This window comes from Nicotiana tabacum, chromosome 20, assembly GCF_000715075.1.
Source record: "Nicotiana tabacum cultivar K326 chromosome 20, ASM71507v2, whole genome shotgun sequence".
NCBI lineage: Eukaryota > Viridiplantae > Streptophyta > Magnoliopsida > Solanales > Solanaceae > Nicotiana > Nicotiana tabacum.
In genome coordinates, this window is record NC_134099.1 from 24820012 (window position 1) to 24845859 (window position 25848).

The 25848-nt window shown below is 41.7% G+C and overlaps 1 protein-coding gene and 1 pseudogene across 1 annotated transcript; both read right to left on the minus strand.

Moving 5' to 3' along the window:
• Window positions 1-276: 276 nt before the first annotated feature.
• LOC107808009 (late blight resistance protein R1-A-like) overlaps window positions 277-25848 on the minus strand; it is an 89318-nt pseudogene continuing 63746 nt past the window's right edge.
• LOC107808011 (small ribosomal subunit protein eS19x-like) lies at window positions 7903-8373 on the minus strand. Its single transcript, XM_016632490.2, has one exon. The coding sequence runs from the start codon at window positions 8358-8360 to the stop codon at window positions 7929-7931; it is 432 nt and encodes a 143-aa protein (XP_016487976.1). The 5' UTR covers window positions 8361-8373; the 3' UTR covers window positions 7903-7928.

The window sequence follows — 25848 nt, forward strand, 5'->3', positions numbered from 1 at the left end:
ACAGATACGGAAAAGTGCAAAGAAAGCGTTGTATGATGTAGAAGCAAGAATTAAGCAGTGGCAATATCACCGCATTTTGGTGAATTCATAAAAAACACTAGGGTATCATAACTCATACTAAGAAAAAAGAAAAGGGCGAAACCATTCACCTCAGAAGTCAAAAAAATCTAATGACTTACACCAAACATTGGTTAACAGTGAATGAAACAACTGACGGACAATTTTACATAATTTATTAAAGAAAAAACTATACTAAGAAAATTGCATAGTGATCTTTCAAAGTGCTCCAGCCATAGACTCATCGTTCTCTGAAAAAAGAAAAAGAAGCTGAATGAGTTAATAGCTCATAAAGTATAATGTAATTGTTTTTTCCAGAATATTTAAAGCTACAAAACATACATCAAAACTGATTTCTTTCAACTAAAGCTCCTTTACATGCTGTACAACCATGCTTTTCAATAGTTTCACGTAGAAAAGCTTCATCATCAGAATCAAAATCTGCGATATTCGGTGGCCATCTGCAAAATCAGGAGGGAATTTCCTAATTAATTGGAGTAATTGTTTGCATTGAGAAGGAATAGGCTTTATCCATCTTTCATATCTAAAAATTCATCTTTTTTAATCTTTTAATTGATTGTACTTCAATTTCAAGAACTATTATCTTTAATTAAAAAGAAACTAATAGTAAATCTTCAGACAAGGTGTCAAACAAAGGAAAGTGCATACAAAAGCGACATCTTAAAAGAAAATGCATTTAACAAGAGTTTAAAAATGAAACTGAATATAGCTGTAGATTAGTAGTAGTGTAGTGTACCTGGAGGATTCCTTGATGAAGAGCTTGAAATCAGCATTTTGATAATATTCAACTTGTGTTTCTCGGATATCCCTGGCCGACCTTTCAACAGATTCGTTGCAATATTCCACCTCAATGGACTTCAGAGAAGAGAATTCTCCGAAATTAGAAGGGATCTCCTCAAGAAGATCGCATCCACACAAAACCGAGTATTCAAGGTTAGGAAATGCATCATCGGAAACAGTCCACTCTTTGAAACTGCTACAATATGTCAGTTTCAAGGCTTTGAGTTGAGGGAACTTGTCACTGCTCACTTCCCATCTTTCATCGTCAAATTCAATGGCTAGCAGTTCTAACAGCCGAAGGTTCTGAAGCTGAGCAATGTTTGATAAGTGCTCCTGAATCGGCGCATCCTTTGAGCTTACCACAAATGTGTAGCGTCTCAAACTGAATCGGAAAATCCATTACTGGGAACTCATGACTGCTGCTAACACCCTCAAATTCGCATATGAGTTTCCGAATATTAGGAGTTTTTCTCAACATCAATTTCGCATCCTCCGCAGAAGAAAAATATGGAGTGCAAAGAGTTCGCAAATCATCAAGTTGTGAATCCTTGAGTGATTCTTCTGCATTTTCTACAATGAAGCTACAGTTTAGAAAAGTCATATATCTCAATTTAACCATCTTCGAGACTGTGATGGGTAGTGACAAACATTCTCCACGACATCCTAATATTAGAGTTTCAAGATTCTAAAGATTAGCTATGGATTATAGGATTGACTCCTGATCAACTCTTGCAAATCAATAACAATGCAGTATCATAAGAAAGAAAGTTGTGTCACAAGACCTACAACAACAACAACAACATCCCAGTATAATCCCACCAGTGGGGTCTGGGGAGGGTAGTATGTACGCAGACCTTACCCCTACACCGAGGGGCAGAGAGGTTGTTTCTAGAAGACCCTCGGCTCAAGAGAGCAACAAAAGACAATATATTAGTACTATCAATAGAGTCATAATAAATAACATAAAATACATAATATAAAATACCAGAATAACAACAATATAAGAAATATAGGAAATACAAAAATGATGGAGAAAAGGGTGTGAGGTATACTAATATCCAACCTACACAACCCTGCATCCGTTACCGATCAGTGGCATCCTAAGACTAACTCCTAAATAGCTATTGTTACTCCAGTGCGTTGTAGTAATACTCACAGACTTCCCCCTAATCTACAACCTTAATGTTCGACCTCCACAATTCCTTGTCAAGGGCCATGTCCTTAGAAATCCTAAGTCATGCTAGGTCCTGCCTAATCGCATCCCCCAATACTTCTTAGGTCTCCATCTACCTCTCCTCATGCCCACCACAGTCAGTCGCTCACACCTCCTCACTGGTGCATCAGTGCTCCTCCTCTGAATGTGTCCGAACCATCTGAGTCTTGCTTCCCACATCTTGTCCTCCATGGGGGCCACGCCCACCTTATCTCGAATAACTTCATTCCTAATCTTGTCCATCCTTGTATGTCTGCACATCCACCTCAGCATCCTCATCTCTGCTACTTTCATCTTCTGGATGTGTGAATTTTTAACCGGCCAACACTCAGTCTCATACAGCATAGCAGGCCTAACCACTGCTCTGTAAAAACTTACCTTTTAGTAACGGTGGCACTTTCTTGTCACACAAGACTCCCATTGCTAACCTTCACTTTATCCACCCTACCCATATACGATGTGTGACATCCTCGTCGATCTCCTCGGTCCCCTAAATAACTGACCCAAGGTACTTGAAACTACCCCTCTTAGGGATGACTTGTGATTCGAGCCTCACTTCCACTCTTGCTTCCATCGGCTCAGCCCCAAAGTTGCACTCGAGGTATTCCGTCTTCGTCCTGTTCAGCCTGAAACCTTTTGACTCAAGGGCATGTCTCCAAACCTCTAGCCTCTTGTTGACGCCGCGTCGTGTCTCGTCAATTAGGACTATGTCATCAGCAAATAGCATGCACCATGACACCTCCCCTTGAATATGATGCGTTATAGCATCCATCACCAGGGCAAATAGGAAAGGGTTGAACGCAGACCCTTATGCAACCCCGTAACAACCGGAAAATGGTCGGAGTCGCCTCCTGCTGTCCTAATTCGAGTCTTGGCTCCATCATACATGTCTTTAATCACCCTAATGTAGTCAACTGGGACCCCTTTAACCTCTAGGCATCTCCATAGGACCTCCCTAGGAACAATGTCGTATGCTTTCTCTAGATCAATAAATACCATGTGGAGATCCTTTTTCTTATCTCTGTATTGTTCCATCATCCTTCTAATAAGGTGGATAGCTTCTTGTAACGACCCGATCGGTCGTTTTGAGCTTTTGCACTTTTCTCACCAGTTCTTGGGCATTACTTGCCCCGTGTGGTGTATTATGACTTATGTAAATCATTGGTGTTGGGTTTCAGGTTAATCAGAATGAATTTGGAAGAATAGTCTCAGTTGAAAGCTTTGAATTTGAAAGGTTTGACCAAGAGTTGACTTATGTGTAAATGATCTCGGATCGGAATTTTTATGATTTGTCTAGATCCATTAGGTGATTTATGACTTAGGAGCGCGATTGGAATTGGTTTTGGAGGTCCGGTGTGGAATTTGGCTTGAATTGGCGAAAGTAGTATTTTAGCGATTTCCGGTTGATAGGTGAGATTTTGATCCAAGGGCCGGAATGGAATTCCGAGAGTTTCTGTAGCTTCATTATGTGATTTGGGATGTGTACAAAATTTCATGTCATTCGGAGGTGATTTGGTCGGGTTTCTGATCAAATGCGTGTTTCGGAAGTTTTTGGAAAACTTAGGCTTGAATTCGATGTGAATTGATGGTTTTGATGTTGTTTTAGGTATTTTGTTGATTGGAAAAAGTTTGAATGATGTTATGGGGTGTGTTGGCATGTTTGGTCGGGGTCACATGAGGCTCGGATAAGTTTTGGAAGAGTTTTTGGAAGATTTTTGCCGTTTTGAGCAGAAGCACGTAATGATCCAAAGGTCAATTTTTAATTCTCGAGATTGAAATTTGATTTCGAGACTTCCGAAATTTTGATAATGAATTATAGGACTGATCTGGAAAGTTTGGTCTAATTTCATCAAGTCGCGATTTGGGTTTTGACGCAAAACATCTGTTAATTGTTTAACGAGCGAAATGGATATCGCACTGAGCAAACGAGCTCCTAATTGAGTTTATACTGAAGCGATATGTTTGTATCATTATTTGTAACTCATAGGAACAAGAATCATCGAATTCCGAGGTCCCAGGCCCGAGAAATGAATTTTTGAGTAAAATTGTTTTTCGAAAATATTTAAGAAAAATGGAAATGAAATTTGATAATAAAGTGATGATATCGGGCCCGTATTTTAGTTACGGTGCCCGGTACAGGTTTTATATATAGTTTAAGCACTTTATGTAAAGTTTGGTTGAAAACGGACGTCATTTGACGTGTTTCGGATCAAAATGGAAAATTTGATGTTTTATGAAATTTGAAAGAATTCTTGAATTTTAAAGCTTAATTCATGGTATATGACATTATTTTGGCGATTTGATCACACGGTTAAGTTCGTAGGATGTTATTGAGTTAGTGCATATGTTTGGTTAGGAGCCCCGAGGGCTCGGGAGTGTTTTGGAGGTGTCTCGGTGTGATTTCGAACTTAGGAAAATTTGGAGAAAAATTGCAGAAATAGTACCCAGTGAACAGTAACCACATGGGGTGAACAGTGACCCATGAAAAGTGCCATGAACGGTAATCCGTGAACAGTACCGGACAGAATGTTAAGTTCGGGAGATTTTTCCATTTTTGACGATTTGGAGCTCGGGTGAGGCAATTTTTCGAGAGATTTTCATGGAGAACAACGGGGTAAGTATTCGTAACTCAATTTTGGTTAGATTACTCGAATCTATTACAAATGTTGGCATTAAATCCATGAATTTAGCGGGAAAAGTTAGAAACCCTCTCGGATAGAATTGAGGATTTGAGGGTTGAAATGTTATGGGAATTTGATAATTTTGGTATGGTTAGACTCGTGGGGAGACAAGGAACCCGTTGATGTCAAAATTTCTGAGTTTCGAGAAATGGGCCCGGGGCTCGGGTTTTGCCAAATTCATTAATTTTGATATTTTTCGAGTGTTTTCGATTGGGTATTGTCCCTTTAGCATAATGTGACATATTCGTTGTGATTTTGAGCAGATTCGTCGCACAAGGAGGCTAATTTGAGAGGCAAGGGCATAGCGAGCTAGAGCTTTGGCCGGTTTGAGGTGAGTAATGAGTGTAAATGATGTCCTGAGGGTTTGAAACCCCGGATTTGCAAATCATAGTGCTATATTGAGGTGAGACACGCGCTGGATGAAGAGCGCGAGGTCCTTTACTACTGAGGATTGTGACTTGGTCCATCCCGTATTGATGATTTTACTGCATATATGATTGAAACTGATTTGTTATCATCATGTTTTGGGTTGTTTGCCATATTTGGGCTTCGTGCCACTTATTTGAATCCTTCGGGAATTTTTGTCACTATTTCCTCACTGTTTTGACTTATATTTAAACTCAGTCCTGTTGATGATTATTGTTTTACAAACTCAGCCACTTTTATACAAATTTGAAACTTAAATGATATTTTGGGCTGAGAACTACTATTTTACAAATGCCCAAGGGGCTTGTGATGATTTTCGGACTGAGTGAGGCGAAGGGCTATATGTGAGGATATGATGAGTGATATGAGGCCGAGGGCCTGAGTTACTATTTATGTCACGCGGTGGCTTGAGTGATGTAAGGAGGCTTTCAGGCCTTATGAGTGATGTGAGGAGGCTTTCAGGCCTTATGAGTGAAGTGAGAAGGCTTTCAGGCCTTATGTTATTATTGCGCTTGGTTTGTAGGAGCCCCTCCGGAGTCTGCACACCCATAGTGAGCGCGGGTACCCATGTGATTTGAGACAGTGGTAACAATGACACTGTGTGATGCAATTTGGTCAGGTAACAATGACTGACCAGGACAATGGTAACAATGACACTGTATGATGCAATTTGGTCAGGTAACAATGACTGACCAGGAATAACACCGTGAGGTCAGGTAACAATGGCTGACCAGGAACTAATTTGTGCCCGAGGGGCTGGTACTATTCTATATGATTGCCCGAGGGGCGAGGTTTATATGTTCATTTTGCATACTCACTTGTCTTTTACTTGTTTAATTGTGGTATTTGTGCTCGAGGGGCGAATTGCTGTGCATAGTGGCACTAATTGTTTTGAAATTATTTCACAACTGTTGAAAAGATCATTTTCAAAAGAGGTTTAAAACTGAGCCAAGGTATTTTCTAAAGAATTCACAGTTTCACTGATTTTTCTCAAGGAGTTTTATACTGCTTCTATATAGCATGTTGGTTGCTTTACGTGATTTCTTGCTACTCAGTTATTATTTACCTTTATTACTCACTGAGTTGGAGTACTCACTTTACTCCCTGTACCTCGCGTGCAGTTGCAGGTATTTGTTCACCTGGTAGCGGGTATTGGCTGCGTGGAGGCAGAGTCGTAGAGGTTTTAGCGAGGTGACTGCCAGCGTTCGCAGCACCACTGTTTTTCTATGTTATTCATTATTCTTGTTCAGTGTATTTCTAGACTGTAAAGTGGAAATTTCATTCTTATAGATGCTCGTGACTTGTGACACCCCGGTTAGGACGGTGTCGGGCTGGACTTCCGCATTATTATCTATATTTGTGTTCATTAACTGCTTTAAAAGATGAATTGGGTTAGACTGGCTGGCCTTGTCTTCAAGAGAGGCGCCATCACGACCGGGTTCGGGGTTAGGGTCGTGACACTTCTATGGTAGATCGCCCCGGCATGAAACCGAACTGGTTATCTAAAATGGACACCGTCCTTCGCACTCTCATTTCTACCACTCTCTCCCAGACTTTCATGGTCTGACTCAGTAAGTTGATACCCTTATAGTTGTTACAGCTCTGAACATCGCCTTTGTTCTTATACAACGGAACCATTGTACTCCACCTCCACTCTTCAGGCATCTTATTAGTCTTGAATATAATATTAAACAACCTAGTAAGTCATTCCAAGCCTGCTCTACCCACACACCTCCAAAGTTCAATTGGAATTTCGTCTAGCCCGGTAGCTCTGCCCCTCCTCATCTTACGCATTACCTTTATGACCTCATCGACCTCAATGTCCCCACAATAACTTAGTTCATGTGGGCTGTTGGCATTCCTCAATTCACTTAGCACAATATCCTGATCCCTTTCTTCATTTAGAAGTTTATGAAAGTAGGTCTGCCATCTCCTCTTAATCTGGTCATCCCCCATCAAAACTTTTCCGTCATCATCTTTTATGCACCTCAATTGGTCCAGATCCCGAGTCGTCCTCTCTCTCACCTTAGCTAGTCGGAATAACTTCTTCTCCCCTCCTTTGTTCCCTAGTTCCTCATACAGACGAGCAAAAGATGTCGTCTTAGCCTCCATTACTGCCATCTTCGCCAAAAATTGCAACTTTCTCAAAGGATATTGTACCTCCCCAACAAAGTACAGAGCCAACAAGTGAGAAAGACAAGCTGCATTCTTTAAGAGTATCCATTTCAAAGAAGGCCAAGCGACGTTGAGCATACTGTTTGTGAGAGTAAATACAGGAAGAAGGATTGCCACTCTAATCCCTGAAAATAAAAATAAAATGAGCAACATCTTAACATTGATTTTCAAATATAACTTGAGTACTTTATAAGTATGAATATATAAGTTAGTATATCATAAAATTAAGGTGTAATGGCTTCCTGACCACTTAAACTTGTAGGGCTTTTGAAAGGCGATACACGAACTTTGGATTTTTTCATTTGAACACTCCAACTTGACAAAATGGGTAATGATAAACACTTTTGACTGTTGACCATGCCTATGTGGAAGCACTGCAACTGACATAGCTAAACTGTGGGAAAATCACTCTGCCAAGGCGCGTGAAAAGTATTATTTTTACTAAAAAAATTAGAATTAGAATAAAATATAAAGAAAAAAGAAAAATGAAAAAGAAAAAAAAAAGACTTTTCCCCTCCCCTTCCAATTCTTTCGTCTTCCTAGCATGTATTCATACAATTGCCTGAATTCATCTCTTAAAGAGCAGCAACAATTCTTCCAGCAACTTGGTCAAGATCACGTTGGCTATTGGATGTGATTCTCCTTCCACCCTTAGGATCAAAGTCAATGATGTTCATGTTCTGTACTTGCTGAAGTATGTTGCGTGCAACTGAACCACTGCTCTTACAGAAATGACGAGGGTGGCTGCCATTCCTCTGGTTACCACCATAGATTCTTCGGAATCCGCCAACACCAATACCACCCCTCAAATAGATCTTCCATTCCATAGAAGCAGCTCTAATGTAGTACCAATCAGGGTCATATGGAGCAAGCTCTTTGAGTTTACCAGTCTTGACGAGATCAGTCCACTCAGGAAGCTCCATCTTGCCGGAACGCTTGAGGTGAGCGGTATAAGCCTTCACAAATTCGTGAGGGGAAACATCTTTCACGGTTCTCGCTGCCTCCATCTTCACTTCTGCTACTATTACGGCACCGATGCAGATCTCTCTTCACGTTCCCTTTTTGTATTTGTAACTTTTTTTTTCTAATTTTGTATTTAAAAATAGGACCCACAAATAACACATGGCAAGTAATAAATGGCTTAGCATGATGTGTTGTACATATCAGTGCAATTGATATGCATGCTCTGATGGATGTGTTTATTAGTATTCATTTTGTCAAGTTGGAGTGTTCAATGAGAAAATCCAAAGTTCGTATATCGGCTTTCAAAAGCCCTACAAGTTTAAGTGGTCAGGAAGTCATTACGCCTAAAATTAATTTTCAAATACAGCTTGAAATACTTGATTGATTGAGCAAATAAAGTACCGCTAATTGGTATATTACCGTTTTATCCATGGTAGAAAATTCTTCTCTATCGCTCTTTTCTTGCAGAACTCGAGTAATATATCATGAATGTGACATGCATTGACCATACCATCTAAATCAGGTGTATGAGAAACCATCACTAGATTTCTTCCGAGAAGATTCTCCATGTAACCTTCTGCTATATCCTCCAAACTCTTGCCTTCACAACTTTTTACAAATGCTTCTGATATCCATAGCCTTATTAATAATGAAGTTTCAATTACTCTATCCTCTAAAAATGCTCCAAAATAAAGGAAGCGAGGCTTAAGATAATAGGGTAAATCCTGATAACTTTGTTCGATAATGCCCTTTGTATCACTATGAATGTGGGAACCTAAAGTTGTAGCCACTTCTTTCCAATTCTTTTCTTTTTTCTCCATCTTTGCCAGAATACAAGCCACCAAAACAATTGAAAGAGGAACCCCTCCACACTTTTTTGCTATTTGTTGGCCAACTTCTTCAAGAGGAAGGGGGCAACTTTCTTTGCCAAAATCCGCATCTTGTAGTAATTTCCAGCTTTCATCATCGTTAAGCATACGAAGATGAAGGGGATCACTAACAGATTTAGCATAATTGGCAACTCCAAGATATCGCGTTGTTAGAATGATTCTACTTCCGTTGTTTTTGTCATGGAAACAACATCTTAAATCATCCCAAGCACTAGCTTCCCACAAGTCATCAAAACAGATAAGATATCTTTTGGGCATCAAAGTTTTACGAAGCTTATCAGCTAATTGATCAGTAGCCACTTCCATATGTCTAGAGTTGTGACGACCCGACCCGTCGTCACGTGAGTTACCGCCCCGTTTCCCCCATTTTATGCTTCTTCATGTTTCGTTATCGGTATTCGGCGAGTTAGAGTTAAATCGGATTGGTTTTGATAGAAAATGAGACACTTAGTCTCTTTTAAGAAGGTTTAAGTTGGAAAAGTCAACCGGATGTTGACTTATGAGTTAGAGGGTTCGGATGTGAATTTCGATGATTCGGTAGCTTCAAGGGATGATTTGTGACTTAGGAGTATGATCGGAAGTAATTTTGGAGGTCCAGTGTAGAATTAGGCTTGAATTGGCGAAGTTAGTATTTTGGCGAATTCCGGTTGATAGGTGAGATTTTGATCCGAGAGTCGGAATGGAATTCCGAGAGTTGTTGTAGCTTTTTTAGGTGATTTGGGATATGTGCGCAAATTTTCAGGTCTTTCGGATGTGGTTTGGTTGCGTTATTGATCGAAAGTGTATTTCGGAAGTTTTTAGAAAATTAGGCTTGAATTCGATTAGTTTTGGGTAATTTGATGTTGTTTGAGGTATTTTTATGATTTGAAGAGGTTTGAATAATGTTATGAATTCTGTTGGCATGTTTGGTCGGGGTCCCATGAGGCTCGGATAAGTGTTGGAAGAGTTTTTGGAAGAATTTTGCCGTTTGAGCAAAAGCATGTAATGATCCAAAAGTCTATTTTTAGTTCTAAAGATCGAAATTTTATTTCAAGATTTCCAGAATTTAAATAATGAATTATAAGAGTGATTTGGATAGTTTGGTCTAATTTCATCAAGTTGCGGTTAGGTTTTTGACACGAAACATGGGTTAATTGTTTAACGAGAAATATGGATATCGCACTAAGCAAACAAGCTCCGAATTGAGTTTCGATTGAAGGATTATGTTCGTATCATTATTTGTGACTCATAGGAACAAGAATCATCGCATTCCGAGTTCGTATGATGGAGTTAGAGACATTTTAGTAAAAAGTAAAGTGGTGCAATTTCTGGCTGCTACTGTATGTTTAAGCAGCGTGAACAGTAACCGCGCGTGAACAGTAACTGCGTGGGTGAACAGTGACCACGCGTGAACAGTAACCGCGCGTGTGAACAGTACTTCCGAAAAACTTTTGTGCAGAATGTTTTAAATCATCTTGTACGCGTTTTTGGGTTTATTTTTACCCATGACTGCCCGTTTCTGGAGATTCTTGGAGGAAATGAAAGAGGGATTCAAGAGGAATTGACGTGAGGTAAGAATCTTGGTCTCAATACTCGATAATATTGTCAAATCATCCTTGAAATTCATGAAAATATAGCCAAATTGTAAGAAATTAGGGCTTAAAATTGAAATTCTAAATTTGGGATTTGAGGGGACATTTGTGGTCCGATTTGAGAGATTTTTATATGTATAGACTCGTGGCGAGATAAGGAACCCGATAATGTAAAGATTTCTGAGTTTCGAGACGTGGGCCCGGGGCTCGGGTTTTGCCAAATTCATGAATTTTGATATTTTTCGAGTGCTTTTGATTGGGTATTGTCTCTTTAGAATTATGTGACATATTTGTTGTGATTTTGGGCAGATTCGACGCACGTGGAGACCAATTCGAGGGGCAAAGGCGTCACGAATTAAAGAAATAGCCGGTTTGAGGTGAGTAATGAGTGTAAATGATGTCCTGAGGGTTTGATACCCCGGATTTGCACATCGTAGTGCTATATTTAGGCGAGACACGCGCTGGATGCGCGCGGGATCTTTTACTACTGGGGATTGTGACTTGATCCGTCTCGATTGATGATTTTACTGCGTATTTTACTGAAACTTATTTGTTATCATCATGATTTAGGTTGTTTTCCATATTTGGGCTTCGTGCCAATTATTTGAATCCTTTAGGAATTTTTATCACTAATTCCTCACTGCTTTGACTTGTATTTGAACTCAGTCCCATTGACAATTATTGTTTTACAGACTCAACCACTTTATACAGATTTGAAACTTAAATGATATGTTGGGCAGAGAACTACTATTTTACAAATGCCTGAGGGGCTTATGATGATTTCCGGACTGAGTGAGGCCGAGGGCCATATGTGAGGATATACTGAGTGATATGAGGTCGAGGGCCTGAGATACTTTTATATGCCACGAGGTGGCTTGAGTATTATGAGGCCGAGGGCCTAGATGAGTGATGTGAGGACGCTTTCATGCCTTATGAGTGATGTGAGAAGGCTTTGAGGCATTATGTTATTATTGTGCTTGGGCTGTAGGAGCCCCTCCGGAGTCTGCACACCCACAGTATGTGCGGGTACCCATTGTTCTGAGTGATTGATACTATGCTCGGGGGGATGATATGAGTGATTGTAAGGTAGCCCGAGGGGCTGATACTATATTGAGTGATTGATACTGTGCCCGCGGGGCTGATACTGTTTTGAGAGTGAGCCCGAGGGGTTGATAATGTACTGAGTGATTGATATTGTGCCCGAGGGGCAAATTTCTATTTGTTATTTACTGCCAAATTACCTGTTTTACTGGTTTTAAAAGAGATTTCATTGATATTTCACCGAATTACTATTTTAAGTGATTTTACTACTTCTGTATAGAATGTTTGTGCCTTTACGTGTTTTCTTGCTTTCAGCCATTATTTATATTTATTACTCACTAGATCGGAGTACTCACATTACTCCCTGCACCGTGTGTGCAGATTCAGGCATAGCAGATTTCCACTCCTGAGAGCTGATCCTTCCAGTCCAGGCGGTGTTTCGGAGACTACGAGGTAGTTGTTGGCATCCGCAGCCCCCGTGACTCCTTTATCTTATTATTTCTATGTTATTCGAACTATTGTATCATATTTCATATTTAGTATACTTGCGTTACGATTTCTTAGTTGCTCATGACTTGTGACACCCCGGTTAGGGCTGTATCGGACTGGGTTTCCGTATTTTATCTATATTTTCCGCTATTTGGTATTATTAAACCATGTTGTACTATAATTGTGTTAAATAACTGTTTAAAAGGATGAATTGGGTTAGACTGGTTGGCCTTGTCTTCATGAGAGGCGGCATCACGACCAGGTTTGAGATTTGGGTCATGACAAGTTGGTATCAGAGCGTAGGTTACTTGGTCTCGCGAGTCATGAGCCGGTTAGTAGAGTCTCGTGGATCAGTATAGAGACGTTTGTATTTATCCTCGAGAGGCTACAGAACCTTTAGCAAAATCTTCTTATTCTTGAAATTCTTGTCGTGCGACTTTGTTGATCCGAGAACTAAACTTTTGTACTCTATTTTCTCGCAGATGGCGAGGACTCGGGCTACTGGACGAGGTAGATGAACACCAGTGCCACCCACTAAGACCACTAGAGGCTGTGGACGCGGTCATAGTCGTGGCAAGGGAAGGGCAGCGAGAGCATCACCTATTAATCCGCCAGCTGCCCCAGCCCAGGATCAGGCACCAGCTGTGCCCATTGTTATTCCGGGTCTTCAGGAGGCCTTAGCTGAGATCTTATCAGTTTGCACTGGTCTGGCTCAGGCGGTTTCAGCCACTACAGCCGTAGCTATTTCATAGGCCATGGAAGGCACCCAGACTCTTGTTAATCGCGCACCTGAGCAGGTAGTGCAGGGACTTCAGACGCTAGAGGCACCTCCAGCCCAGCCAGTTGCACCAGCTCAAGGGTTCATAGTACCAGTTATGCTAGATGATGAGCAGCGCCGACTTGAGAGGTTTCGTAGACTTCAGCCCCCGTCATTCAGTGGTGCTGAGGGCGAGGATGCCCAGGGTTTTCTTGACAAGTGTCAGCGGATGCTCCATACAGCAAGGATACTTGAGACTAGTGGTGTAGCATTTACCACCTTCCAGTTTAATGGGGTTGCCTTCACTTGGTGGGAGGTGTATAAGAGGCGTAGGCCAGTTGATGCAGCACCTTTAACTTGGCAGAAGTTCTCCACTCTCTTCTTGGAGAAGTATGTACCGCAGTCCTGTAGGGAGGAGCTGCGTAGACAGTTTGAGTGGCTAAAGCAGGGAGATATGACTGTATCGCAGTATGAGGCGAGGTATTTTGAGTTAGCTCGTCATGCCGGGTGGATGATTCCGACAGATCGTGAGAGGATCAAGAGGTTCGTGGATTGCCTTAATTATCATCTCCGTATTCTGATGACTAGAGAGAGGGTATTGGGTATTTCATTTGAGGAGGTGGTAGACATCGCTCGGGAGATTGAGACAGCTCGCCGTTAGGATAGAGAGGAGAGGGAGGCTAAAAGGCCTCGAGGTTCTGGCAATTTTAGTGGTGCTCCTTCGAGGGGCTAATTCCAGCATGGTAGAGGTCGTTCATTTAGGCCTGCTTATTCGGCCCGTCCAGAGTACCGTGGGGGATCTTCAGGTCGTGGTTATCATGGTTCTCAGCATGGTCAGCCTTCACTAAGCGCCCTTCCAGCCCAGACTTCATCTCATGCTCCGTCAACTCAGGGTTCTTCTATGTCGAGCGCATTAGCTAGTCACTCCGGTGCGAGGGGTTTCCCTCAGTCCCCTTCTCTAGCACCTGGAAGTTGTTTTGAGTGTGGAGAGTTTGGGAATATATGGAGGTAGTGTCCTCATCGTGTTGCTACTTCATCCCAGCAGAGGGGTCAGCCCTCAACTTCTGCTCCAGTTACTACGCCACCAGCCCAGTCAGCTAGGGGTGGAGGTCAGGCATCCAGGGTCGCCCCAGAGGGGGAGGTCGATCAGGCGGTGGCCATGCTCATTTCTATTCTATTCCAGGCAAAACGGATGTTATTTCTTCAAACGCTGTCATTACAGGTATTGTTCCAGTTTGCCACAGAGATGCCTCTGTATTATTCGACCCCGGTTCCACCTATTTTTATGTGTCCTCATATTTTGCTCATTATTTGGGTACACCCCGGGAGTTTCTTTCTTTACCTGTCCATGTATCTACCCCGGTAGGGGACACTGTTGTTGTGGACCGTGTGTATCGGTCATGTGTTGTGACTATTGGGGGTCTGGAGACCCGAGTTGATCTATTGCTATTGAGCATGGTGGACTTTGATGTTATTTTGGGCATGGATTGGTTATCTCTGTGTCATGCTATTCTAGACTGTCATACCAAGACACAGATACTTTGGCTATGACGGGTGTACCGCGGATCGAGTGGCATGGTATGAATGATTATGTTCCTAGCAGAGTAATTTCCTTCTTGAAAGCCTAGCGTATGGTTGAGGGTTGTCAATCATATCTAGCTTTTGTGCGAGATGTTGGTGCTGAGACTCCTAGTATTGATTCTGTCCTAGTTGTGAGGGATTTTCCTGAGGTATTTCCTGCAGACCTGCTGGGCATGCTGCCGGACAGGGATATCGATTTTGGCATTGACTTGGTGCCGGGCACCCAGCTCATTTCTATTCTACCATATCGTATGGCACCAGCGGAGTTGCAAGAATTTAAGGAGCAGCTTCAGGAGCTCCTAGACAAGGGGTTCATTCGGCCTAGTATGTCACCGTGGGGTGCGCCAGTTTTGTTTGTAAAGAAGAAAGATGGCACAATGAGAATGTGTATTGACTATAGGCAGTTAAATAAGGTAACAGTGAAGAACAAGTATCCTTTGCCTCGCATTGATGACTTATTTGATCAACTTCAGGGAGTGAGGGTGTTTTCAAAAATTGATCTCCGTTCGGGCTATCACCAGTTAAAAATCAGGGACTCGGATATTCTTAAGACAACTTTTAGGACTAGATATGGTCACTATGAGTTTCTAGTCATATCTTTTGGGCTGACCAATGCCTCAGCAGCGTTCATGCATTTGATGAACAGTGTATTTCAGACTTATCTGGATTCTTTTGTTATTGCATTTATTGATGACATTCTGGTGTACTCGCGTAGCCAGGAGGAGCACGCCAAGCATTTGCGTGTAGTGTTGCAGAGATTGAGGGAGGAGACGCTTTATGCAAAATTCTCCAAGTGTGAATTTTGGCTAAGTTCTGTGGCATTCTTGGGACACATAGTGTCCAGCGAGGGTATTCAGGTTGATCCAAAGAAGATTGAAGCAGTGTAGAGTTGGTCTAGACCGTCCTCAGCCACAGAGATCTGTAGTTTTCTCGGATTAGCAGGCTATTATCGCCGATTTGTTTAGGGGTTTTCATCCATTGCGTCGCCCTTAACCAAGTTGACTCAGAAAGGTGCTCCATTTGTATGGTCAGACGAGTGAGGAGAGCTTTCAGAAGCTCAAGACAGTTTTGACCACAGCTCCAGTATTGGTTCTACCATCAGCTACAAGTACATATACTGTATATTCCGATGCTTCAAGAGTTGGGATTGGCTGTGTGTTGATGCAAGAGGGTAGAGTTATTGCTTATGCTTCTCGTCAGTTAAAGCCCCATGAGAAGAACTACCCTGTTCATGACTAAGAGTTGGCTGCTATAATTCATGCCTTGAAGATTTGGAGGCATTATTTATATGGCGTATCTTGCGAGGTATTCACTGATCATCGCAGTCTTCAGCATTTGTTTAAGCAGAAAGACCTTAATTTGAGGCAGCGGAGGTGGCTAGAGTTTCTAAAAGATTATGACATCACTATTTTGTATCATCCAGGAAAGGCCAATGTAGTGGCAGATGCCTTTAGCCGAAAGTCAGTCAGTATGGGGAGTTTGGCGTACATTCCAGTTGGGGAGAGGCCCTTTGCAGTTGATGTTCAAACCTTGGCTAATCGGTTTGTGAGACTGGATATTTCTGAGCCTAGTCGGGTGTTGGCTTGTGTGGTTTCTCGGTCTTCCTTATATGATTGCATCAGAGAACGCCAGTATGATGATCCGCATTTGCTTGTCCTTAAGGACAGAGTTCAGCATGATGATGCCAGGGATGTGACTATAGATGATGATGGCGTATTGAGGATGCAGGGCTGTATCTGTGTGCCCAATGTAGATGGGCTTAGAGAGTTAATTCTGGAGGAGGCCCACAGCTCGCGGTATTCTATTCATCCGAGTGCCGCGAAGATGTATCAGGACTTGAGATAGCACTATTGGTGGAGAAAATGAAGAAAGATATTGTATGTTATGTAACTCGGTGTCTCAACTGTCAGCAGGTGAAATATGAGCATCTGAAACCGGGTGGTTTGCTTCAGCGGATGATTATCCCAGAATGGAAGTGGGAGAGAGTTACCATGGATTTTGTGAGTGGTCTTCCTCGGACTTTGAAGAAATTTGATTCTATTTGGGTGATTGTGGATCGGCTGACCAAGTCCGCGCACTTTATTCCTGTATGTACTACCTATTCTTCAGAGCGGTTGGTAGGGGTTTATATCCGGGAGATTGTTCGGTTGCATGGTGTTCCAGTTTCCATCATCTCAGATAGAGGTACTCAGTTTACTTCACAGTTTTGGAGAGCCGTGCAGAGAGAGTTGGGTACTCAGGTGGAGTTGAGCACAGCATTTCATCCTCAGACGGACGGATAGTCCGATCGTACTATTCAAATATTGGAGGACATGTTGCGTGCTTATGTCATTGATTTTGGAGGTTCTTGGGATGAGTTTTTACCGCTTGCAGAGTTGCCTACAACAACAGCTATCGATCCAGCATTCAGATGGCACCGTATGAGGCTTTGTATGGGAGGCGGTGTAGATCTCTAGTTGGTTGGTTCGAGCCCGGCGAGGCTAGGCTATTGGGGACAGATTTGGTTCATGATGCCTTAGAGAAGGTGAAGGTGATTCAGGAGCGGCTTCACACAGCGCAGTCACATCAGAAGAGTTATGCGGACTGGAAAGTTCGAGATGTGTCCTACATGGTTGGTGAGAAGGTCTTGCTGAAGGTTTCACCCATGAAGGGTGTTATGAGATTTGGGAAGAAAGGGAAGTTGAGTCTGCGGTTCATTGGGCCTTTTGAGGTGCTTAGAAGGATTGGGGAGGTGGCTTATATGCTTGCTTTGCCGCCCAGCTTGTCGAGTGTACATCCGGTATTCCATGTTTCTATGCTCCGGAAGTATGTTGGGGACCCGTCCCATGTTTTGGACTTCAGTTCAGTTCAGTTGGATGGTGATTTGACCTTTGATGTGGAGCCAGTGGCTATTTTGGGTCGTCAGGTTCGGAAATTGAGGTCAAAGGATATATCTTCTGTAAAAGTGCAGTGGAGAGGTCGTTCCATGGAGGAAGTTACCTGGTTGACCGAGCGGGAAATGCGGAGCAGATATCCTCACATGTTTGAGGCTTCAGGTATGTTTCTTGACTCGCTCGAGGACGAGCGTTCGTTTAAGTTGGGGAGGATGTGACGACCCGACACGTCGTCACGTGAGTTACCTCCCCATTTCGCCCATTTTATGCTTCTTCATGTTTCGTTATCGGTATTCGGTGTGTTAGTGTTAAATCGGATTTGTTTTGATAGAAAATGAGACACTTAGTCTCTTTAAGAAGGTTTAAGTTGGAAAAGTCAACCGGATGTTAACTTATGAGTTAGAGGGCTTGGATGTGAATTCCGATAATTCGATTAGCTTTGGGGGATGATTTCTGACTTAGAAGTGTGATCGGAAGTAATTTTGGAGGTCCGGTGTAGAATTAGGCTTTAATTGGCGAAGTTAGTATTTTGGTGAATTCCGGTTGATAGGTGAGATTTTGATCCAAGAGTCATAATGGAATTCCGAGAGTTGCTGTAGCTTTGTTAGGTGATTTGGGATATGTGCGCAAAATTTCAGGTCATTCGGACGTGGTTTGGTTGGGTTTTTGATCGAAAGTGTATTTCGGAAGTTTTTAGAAAATTAGGCTTGAATTCAATGAGTTTTGGGTAATTTGATGTTGTTTGAGGTATTTTGATGATTTGAAGAGGTTTGAATAATGTTATGAATTATGTTGGCATGTTTGGTCGGGGTCCCATGAGGCTCGGATAAGTTTTGGAAGATTTTTGTCGTTTGAGCAAAAGCATGTAATGATCCAAAGGTCCATTTTTAGTTCTAGAGATCGAAATTTTATTTTGAAATTTCCAAAATTTAAATAATGAATTATAGGAGTGATATGGATAGTTTGGTCTAATTTCATCAAGTCGCGATTGGGTTTTTGACACGAAACATGGGTTAATTGTTTAACGAGCAAAATGGATATCGCACTGAGCAAACAAGCTTTGAATTGAGTTTCGATTGAAGTACTATGTTCTTATCATTATTTGTGACTCATAGGAACAAGAATCATCGAATTCCGAGTTCGTATGATGGAGTTAGAGCCATTTTAGTAAAAAGAAAAGTGCTGCAATTTCTGGCTACTGCTGTATTTTTTAGCAGCGTGAACAGTAACCGCGTGTGAACAGTAACTACGCGGGTGAATAGTGACCACGCGCGTGAACAGTAACCGCGCGTGTGAACAGTACTTCCGAAAAACTTTTGTGCAGAATGTTTTAAATCATCTTGTACGCGTTTTTGGGTCTATTTTTACCCATGACTGCCCGTTTCTGGAGATTCTTGGAGGAAATGAAAGAGGGATTCAAGAGGAATTGACTTGAGGTAAGAATCTTGGTCTCAATACTCGATTATATTGTGAAATCATCCTTGAAATTCTTGAAAATATAGCCAAATTGTAAGAAATTAGGGCTTAAAATTGAAATAGTAAATTTGGGATTTGAGGGTCCATTTGTGGTCCGATTTGAGTGATTTTTGTATGTATAGACTCGTGGCGAGATAAGGAACCCGATGATATAAAGATTTTTGAGTTTCGAGATGTGAACCCGGGGCTCGGGTTTTGCCAAATTCGTGAATTTTGATATTTTTCGAGTGCTTTCGATTGGGTATTGTATCTTTAGCATTATGTGACATATTCGTTGTGATTTTGGGCAGATTCGACGCACGTGGATGCCAATTCGAGGGGCAAAGGCATCAAGAATTAAAGAAATAGCCGGTTTGAGGTGAGTAATGAGTGTAAATAATGTCCTGAGGGTTTGAAACCCCAGATTTGCACATCGTAGTGCTATATTGAGGCGAGACACGCGCTAGATAATGCACGCGGGGTCTTTTACTTCCCGGGATTGTGACTTGATTCGTCCCAATTGATGATTTTACTGCGTATTTTACTGAAACTTATTTGTTATCATCATGATTTAGGTTGTTTGCCATATTTGGGCTTCGTGCCAATTATTTGAATCCTTCGGGAATTTTTATCACTAATTCCTCACTGCTTTGACTTGAATTTGAACTCAGTCCCATTGACAATTATTGTTTTACAGACTCAACCACTTTATATAGATTTGAAACTTAAATGATATTTCTAAATGATATGTTGGGCTGAGAACTACTGTTTTACAAATGTCCGAGGGGCTTATGATGATTTTAGGCTCTGATACCAACTTGTCACGACCCAAAATCCCAACCCGGTCGTGATGGCGCCTCTCGTGAGGACAAGGCCAGCCAATCAACAAAATAGTACATCTCTTTATAATTACTTAGCAGGAATAAGTCTAAATCATGGGCAATATAATCTTAAATGCGAAATAAACGTGATAGAACAACGAAAACCCTCCCAACTCAGCCCGAAATCGGGGTGTCACAAGTCATGAGCTACTACAGAGTTTACTAATATTTTACAAAGTCTGGAATTATCATAAATAACAAAGATAAGGAAGAAAACGGGGCTGCGGACGTCAACAGCTACCTCGTTACTCCTAGTCACTGCCTGGTCTGGAAAGAATCAGCGCTCAGGAGCGAACTCAGCTCTGCCTGTATCTGCACACATGGTGCAAGGAGTAATGTGAGTACTCCGACCCAGTGAGTAATAAAAATAAATAACGACTGAGAACATGAAATCTCACAACGGCACAATATAGCGCTATCCCAAGCAGTAAAATCAGTTATACAGTAAAATAGTGAGTATCACATAATTCTTCGTTTAAAACAGTAAAGACAAATAATTTCCACAGTAAGGATAAATCAAAAGCTTGTCCCTCGGTCTCAAAATGTAAATCTCAGTATAGTATCAGCCCCTCGGGCTCACTCCCAGCTAACCAGCACACAACATCAGGCCCTCGGGCTCACTCCCAACTCACCACACACAAGCAACGGCCTCTCGGGCCCACTCCCAACTCACCTGGGTACCCTGCGCTCACTGGGGGTGTGTACAGACTCCGAAGGGGCTCCTACAGCCCAAGCGCAATATCAATAGGCCTGAAAGCCTTCACACATCACACACGAGGCTTGAAAGCCTCCTCATATAACACTCGAGGCCTGAAAGCCTCCTCACATCACTCAACATATCCTCACGTATGGCCCTCGGCCTCAATCAGTCCAGAAAATAATCATAAGCCTCTTGGGCATCAGTAAAACAATAGTGTTCAGCTCAACAACATTATAAATATCATTAAATCTCGAGTTGAGTGTAAATATAGCTGAGTTCACAAAATAATATAATTTAATTGGACTGAGTTCAAATAATATTTCAATTCGTGAGGAAAATAGTGATGTAAATTCACAAAAAATTTCAGATAATTGGCACGAGCCCAAATATGGCAATAAGCCCAATCATAGTGAAAAACAATAAATCTTTATCAATTACGCGGTAAAAATATCAACTGGGATGGACCAAGTCACAATCCCCAATAGTAAATGACCCTGCGCTCGTCATACAATGCGTGTCTCATCTCAACATAGCAGTATGTTGTGCAATCCGGGGTTTCAAACCCTCAGTGCATCATTTAAAATCATTACTCACCTCAAGACGGACCAATATCTACTCCGCTATGCCCTTGCCTCTCGAATTTACCTCTTCGCGCGTCGAATCTGGTCAAAACTACAACGAATACATTACAATAGGCTAAGGGAATATAAACCAATCGAAAAGACTCGAAAAATATCGAAATTCACGAAATTCGCAAAACCCGAGCCCCGGGCCCACTTCTCAAAAAATTACGAAAGACACATCACCGGATTCCTCATCTCGTCAGGAGTCCGTACATATAAAATTTACCAAAATCGGAGTTCAAATGACCCCTCAAATCCCTAGGCCTAAATCTTCAATTTACTCCTCAAAAATATATAATCTAGTCGGATTATTCGATGATAATTCAATATTATGGAGTAGAAATAATCACAAGTGACTTACCTCAAGATTTTTCAAGATTTCTTGCTAAAAATCGCCCAAAATCCGAGCTTGGAAGTCAAAAAAAATGACCAAACTCGGACTGCTGGACACTAAATCTGTCCATAAATTTTCGATACTGTTCACGCGGGGCGCTGTTCATGCGTGTGAGGTCATTGTTCACTGTTCACCCGCGCGGTTACTGTTCACGCGCGGGTACTGTTCACTGCTGCAAAAAATACAGCAGCTTTTAAGAAATTTGCAGCACAGCCATTTTTCACTAAAATGGCTCTAACTCCATCATACGAACTCGGAATTAGATGATTCTTGTTACTATGAGTCACAAATAATAATACGAACACAACACTTCAATAGAAACTCAATTCGGAGCTCGTTTGCCCAGTTCAATACCCATTTCGCTCGTTAAACAATTAACTCACATTTCACGTCAAAAACCCAATCGCGACTTGATGAAATTAAACCAAAATTTTCAGATCAGTCCTATAATTCATGATTTAAATTCTGGAAGTCTTGAAATAAAATTTGGATATCTTGAACTAAAAATGAACCTTTAGATCATTACATTTATGCTCAAAACGGCAAAAATCTTTCAAAAATGACCCGTTGGGCATCCGAAACACACCTGAGGCCCCCGGGACCCCGACCAATAATACCAACCAGTCCCAAAATACATTACAGACTTGCTCGAGGCCTCAAATCACATCAAACAATGCTAAAATCATGAATCAACCTCCAATCCAAGTTTTATGAACTTTAGAATTTTCAACTTCTATTTCCGATGCCGAAACCTATCAAATCACGTCCGATTGACTTCAAATTTTGCACACAAGTCCAAAATGACATAACGAAGCTACAGAAATTCTCAGAATTCCATTTCAACCATCGGATCAAAATTTCACCTATCAACCGGAAATCGCCAAAATACTAACTTCGCCAAAATGAGCTAATTTCTTCACCGGACCTCCAAAATTAATTCTGATTGCGCTCCTAAGTCATAAATCACCCAACAAAGCTAACAAAATCATAAAAATTCCAATCTGAGCTCATATACAAATAAGCCAACTCTTGGTCAAACCTTTCAAATTCAAAGCTTTCAACTGAGACTGTTCTTTCAAATTCATTCCAAATTTTCCTGAAAACCAAAACCAACAATCTACATTAGTCATAATACATTACACGAGGCAAGGCATGCCCGAGAACTGGCGATCAAAGTGCAAAAGCTCAAAATGACCGGTCGGGTCGTTACATTCTCCCCCACTTAGACACACGTTCGTCCTCGAACGTACTCAGAGTTGTTTTAAAAGCCAACTCGTAGTTGAATGACCTTACCATGCATATACCCGGGGGTGATCCCATGTCACCCTATCTCATATAGGTCCGATAGTACAATGAAACTGCATTTCCATATTCCAACCTAGCCCATAAGTCTTTGAACCACATTCCACTGCTGAAATGATTCACAAGATCAGAATCTCACATCTATTTTCAGAATAAGCCTAAACAAGCTGTAATCACCCATACTTGCAGTCTTAGGTGCAATCACTTCATATTCCACATAACTCAAACACTCGTAATGATAACTTCTAATTATAGACGCTGCACACAACTCCCGAATACCGATAGAAAACTCTTCATCCCACGATAAATACTCTAAGATTTCCATGTGCCATACAAGCAACTCGAATATCAGAAGTCGATCTAGCCCTAAAGTGCCGCAATACTATTGAAGTGCCATCAACTTAATCACGTTGGCCTTTTTTCTGAAACATATACCCTCTACAAATCACTATGATTAGAAATACAATTTCCTTAATCATTTGAAGATCATTCAACCTAATCATCTGAAGCTCATTTCTCTAATTACCTAAAGCTGCCCGTACTGCCTATGAATGTTATGAATTTCCATTCAGAACTGAACCATAACCTTACACACGCAAATCTCAATCCTTCACCACATATCGCATATACCACATCATCCTAAGGTAACATGAGGACTTCAACTCCCTTCCGAACCATGAACGTTTACGTACTCCACTAGTCAAGAACTTCCATTGATCCCATCTAGAAGAAAAATCATTACACATCCCATGCTCTGCATGACATACATAGGTCTTGTTCAAATTCTTACAATACCGACACGACGGATGAGATCTGTATAAATTCATAACACCGCCGAATCAACAATTCATTGGGTCTATACTTCTGGCAAGAACTATCACCTTATTATGAACCAAACAATGGTCTTAGCCCCTTAATTTACTTCATATACTTAGATTGCGCTGATCTCGAATTCACTAAGTACACATATTGAAACATGAATAAGCATTTAACGGGGAATACGGGACGAAAATACAGGAAACGACGGTTCGGGTCGTTACATTCTCCCCAACTAAAACAAACGCTCGTCCTCGGGCGAGTTAAGAAACATACCTGGAGTTTCAAATAGGTGCGGGTACCTGCTCCGCATCTCCTGCTCGGTCTCCCAAGTAGCCTCCTCCACGGGCCGACCTCTCCACTGTACTTTCACTGATGCTATATCTTTTGTTAATATTTTTTTGTATACATTCCACTGCTATACACGTTACACAATCACTTAATCTTCCTGAGTCTAAACTCATACTGTAACATGAAATTTACTTCACTCCAAATAGGAGACATAAAATGATTCTTCACGCACCCATAACTTGGGACTACACATCCTATCACAATGGAAATCATACACTCAATAGTTCATCTATAATCCAGTAGACCTCCCTTGTCACTTCCAAGTCATATAGATATATCTCGCAGTACTATCATACTCCTCACGTAGCTATCCAGCCATGATTCCCACTAATAGGGACAATACCGAACATAAAGGTTCAAAACACTTGCTCGCACAATCAACACCTCAGTGTTCAAGCCATAGGCAAGATTCGGCCTCAAGTCCTTCAGACTGGCCCAACATCAATTTATAGAGATCGCATCTTGCCTCTCGATCGGGGAATCACAAGCCGTTATTGCACATCTGATACTGAGCGCTCATACGCGCATACGAACACGTGGAAGGAGTTTCAAGAGTTACTTTTCAAGCTGAATCAAGGACACACGATAAGAATTCAAGAATGTGAAGTTTTTTTTCCTAAAGGTTCTGCAACCTCTCAAGGATAAATACAGACGTCTCCATACCGATCCGCGAGACTCTACTAAACCTGCTCATGACTCGTGAGACCTAAGTAACCTAGGCTCTGATACCAAGTTGTCACGACCCAAAATCCCAACCCAGTCGTGATGGCGCCTCTCGGGAGGACAAGGCCAGTCAATCAACAAAACAGTACATCTCTTTATAATTATTTAGTAGGAATAAGTCTAAATCATGTTCAATATAATCTTAAATGCGAAATAAACGTGATAGAACAACGAAAACCCTCCCAACTTAGCCCGAAATCGGGGTGTCACAAGTCATGAGCTACTACAGAGTTTACTAATATTTTACAAAGTCTGGAATTATCATAAATAACAAAGATAAGGGAGAAAACGGGGCTGCGGACGTCAACAGCTACCTCGTTACTCCTAGTCACCGCCTAATCTGGAAAGAATCAGCGCTCAGGAGCGAACTCAGCTTTGCCTGTATCTACACACATGGTGCAGAGAGTAATGTGAGTACTCCGACCCAGTGAGTAATTAAAATAAATAACGACTGAAAACATGAAATCTCATAACGGCACAATATAGCGCTATCCCAAGCAGTAAAATCAGTTATACAGTAAAATAGTGAGTATCAGATAATTCTTCTTTTAAAACAGTAAAGACAAATAATTTCCAAAGTAAGGATAAATCAAAAGCTTGCCCCTCGAGCTCAATATGTAAGTATACTATCAGCCCCTCGGGCTCACTCCCAACTCACCAGCACACAACATCAGCCCCTCGGGCTCACTCCCAACTCACCACACACAAGCAACGGCCTATCGGGCCCACTCCCAACTCACCTAGGTACCTTGCGCTCACTGGGGTGTGTACAGACTCCGGAGGGGCTCCTACAGCCCAAGCGCAATATCAATAGGCCTGAAAGCCTTCACACATCACACACGAGGCCTGAAAGCCTCCTCATATAACACTCGAGGCTTGAAAGCCTCCTCACATCACTCAACATATCCTCACGTATGGCCCTCGGCCTCAATCAGTCCAGAAAATAATCATAAGCCTCTTGGGCATCAGTATAACAATAGTGCTCAGCCAACAACATTATAAATATCATTAAATCTCGAGTTGAGTGTAAATGTAGCTGAGTTCACAAAATAATATAATTCAACTAGACTGAGTTCAAATAATAT